At 43.2% G+C, this 2,144-nt stretch overlaps 1 protein-coding gene across 2 annotated transcripts in view; it reads left to right on the forward strand.

Moving 5' to 3' along the window:
• The window catches only part of SPARC (secreted protein acidic and cysteine rich), a 25,796-nt gene that overhangs the window by 10,211 nt on the left and 13,441 nt on the right, over positions 1-2,144 (forward strand). For both annotated transcript variants that reach the window (XM_006150826.3, XM_014588725.2), the window contains exon 2: positions 1,593-1,662. In XM_006150826.3, the coding sequence (XP_006150888.1) occupies positions 1,606-1,662 (57 nt within the window). In that variant the 5' untranslated portion in view covers positions 1,593-1,605. The remainder of the gene's footprint in view (positions 1-1,592; positions 1,663-2,144) is intronic.

Genomic DNA, 2,144 nt, shown 5'->3' on the forward strand with positions numbered 1-2,144 from the left:
CCCCCCCCCCCCTCCGCCCCACGATGCCAACTTCTCACAACTGTGCTTGGTCAGTTGCGACGTCTCGGAAGGACCTAGGGATGATGAGTCTGATATGAAAGTTTTGGGGAACAAAAGAAAGAAGACATGGCTACTGATGCCCTTGACCGAAAGTTTATTTGGGGATAGAGGGACCAGGTTTACTCTGTAGGGCTAGAGAAGGAGGGCTAGGGTAAATAGCCTTGGAGAAGTTTGAGAGAGGCAGATTTAGATCTGTATAAAGAACTTTCTAATATCATTTGGAAATGGAAATCCATTTAGTTAGCACAAAAAGAAAAAGTTCCCACCACATTTCCTCTGTTAGGTTTGCATTTTGCTATTGAATCATCAGAGGAGATTCTGCTCTAAGATCTTTACAGTCATGATAGTACTAGAGACCAGAGCACAGCATCCAGTGAGTGAGCCCTTAACAATCACAGCAGGGAAATATTTTAGATCTCAACCAACACCCTCTCTGTATCATACAGAAGCATTGGGGTCATTCCCCTAGAGGACCCAGACAATTTTATACTTTCTGGGTAGATTAAAGAAAAATGTGGCCACCCTCAAGTTTCCAAGGGCTACCCTCCAAGACTATTGTCCTTTGTTTTGGAATGTGGCTCCTATTGTCTCAAATTGGCAAGAGGTTGCTGCTTATTAACTTCTTCCATTGCAGAGGAGGAAGGGGGAGGAGCAGCAGGAGGAGAAGGAAGTGGAGGGCTGAGAGGAGAAGGAAAGTTTAGGTTATGGGGAAAAATAACCTTAGAACATCAGGGATTGAAGGGTCCTTGAAGATGACCTCTTCTGGTACTGACCAAACTTGACTAATTAATGGCTGTCACCTTTATTAAATCACTTTTCAAAAACTTAAGGTATTGAGAAAGGAGAATTTATATCATTACCATAAATGGCAAACTCTGTGTACCTTTGTCATAAATAGAAGGAAGCTGTAAAAATAAACACAAAGAAAACAAAACAACTTTATTAGTTCCAGCTGGTTGCAGTTTCCCGTGGAAGCTCTGACCCGGAGGGCTGTTCTCTCATTGTTAAAAACAGATGGATGCGTGTTAGAGAGATGTCAAATACATGGTAGCACCAGACCAAGACTTTCTCCTGATGAAATTAGGAATGAAAGAATATATATTTAAAAATTTTGCTAGAGGGGACATACACTTGCTGGAGAATAGAACCGACTTCCTCCCATATCTTTTATTATCATTTGACATGCACCATCCAAAATGATACTGCATATCACCGGAATTCAGAAGAATTTTTTTTTTAATTTTTTTTTTTAGAGGTTTTTGCTATAGGGTACATGCGCTCGCCAGACAGACAGAGACAGAGAGATAGAAAGCGAGAAATCACCCCCCAGGGGGGATGGCCACACCGCAATCCCTTCTCCTCCATTCTCCTTTTGGGATCTTGGGCATGCACGCACACGCACCCGGCATGAGTTTTAAGCCACCAGGTCCAGGATGCGAACCGTGGTCGAATACATGCTAACTGCTGGTTCCAGAAGAAATTTTTTATCAGGAAGCTTCTTACTCACTGAAATGTCAATTTCCTCCCCACAGGATTTCTAGCACCATGAGAGCCTGGATCTTCTTTCTCCTTTGCCTGGCCGGAAGGGCCTTGGCAGCCCCTGTAAGTACCCGAAGATCGTGTCTTTTTGGTCCTATATCCTGCCACCAGCTACAAGGGTTCCCAATCTGCTGTCCCTGGATGTCCAAGAATTGCTTATAAAAGACCAACCCTGGTCATGGTCTTTAAACAGAAGGAGATAGGACTTTCTTCCCTATCTCAAGTTAGTTGTCTTATTAATATTATTATTTCTAAAGTGTTTCCCTAAGCCAATAAACTCATGAGAAAACTTGGGATGAGGACCACTGGGTAGGGGCTCCAAAGAAGGGAGTTTATGTAACATGAAGATAACTTTTTGGCAGTCAGAAATTCCCAGTCATGGACTAAGATCACTTAAGGAAATGACTTCTTTGTCATCTGAGGGATTCAAGCCATCGGAGTAAGGGGTTGCTGGTGGGATGATGTTAGAAAGGAGTCAAGCCACAGAGAGGGATGAGTCAGTTCCTGAATCAGTGAGGTTGTAAGCAGACTCCAGCCTGACCAAA

The sequence above is a fragment of the Tupaia chinensis genome, unplaced genomic scaffold, assembly GCF_000334495.1.
Source record: "Tupaia chinensis unplaced genomic scaffold, TupChi_1.0 Scaffold000301_1, whole genome shotgun sequence".
Classification (NCBI taxonomy): Eukaryota; Metazoa; Chordata; class Mammalia; order Scandentia; family Tupaiidae; genus Tupaia; species Tupaia belangeri.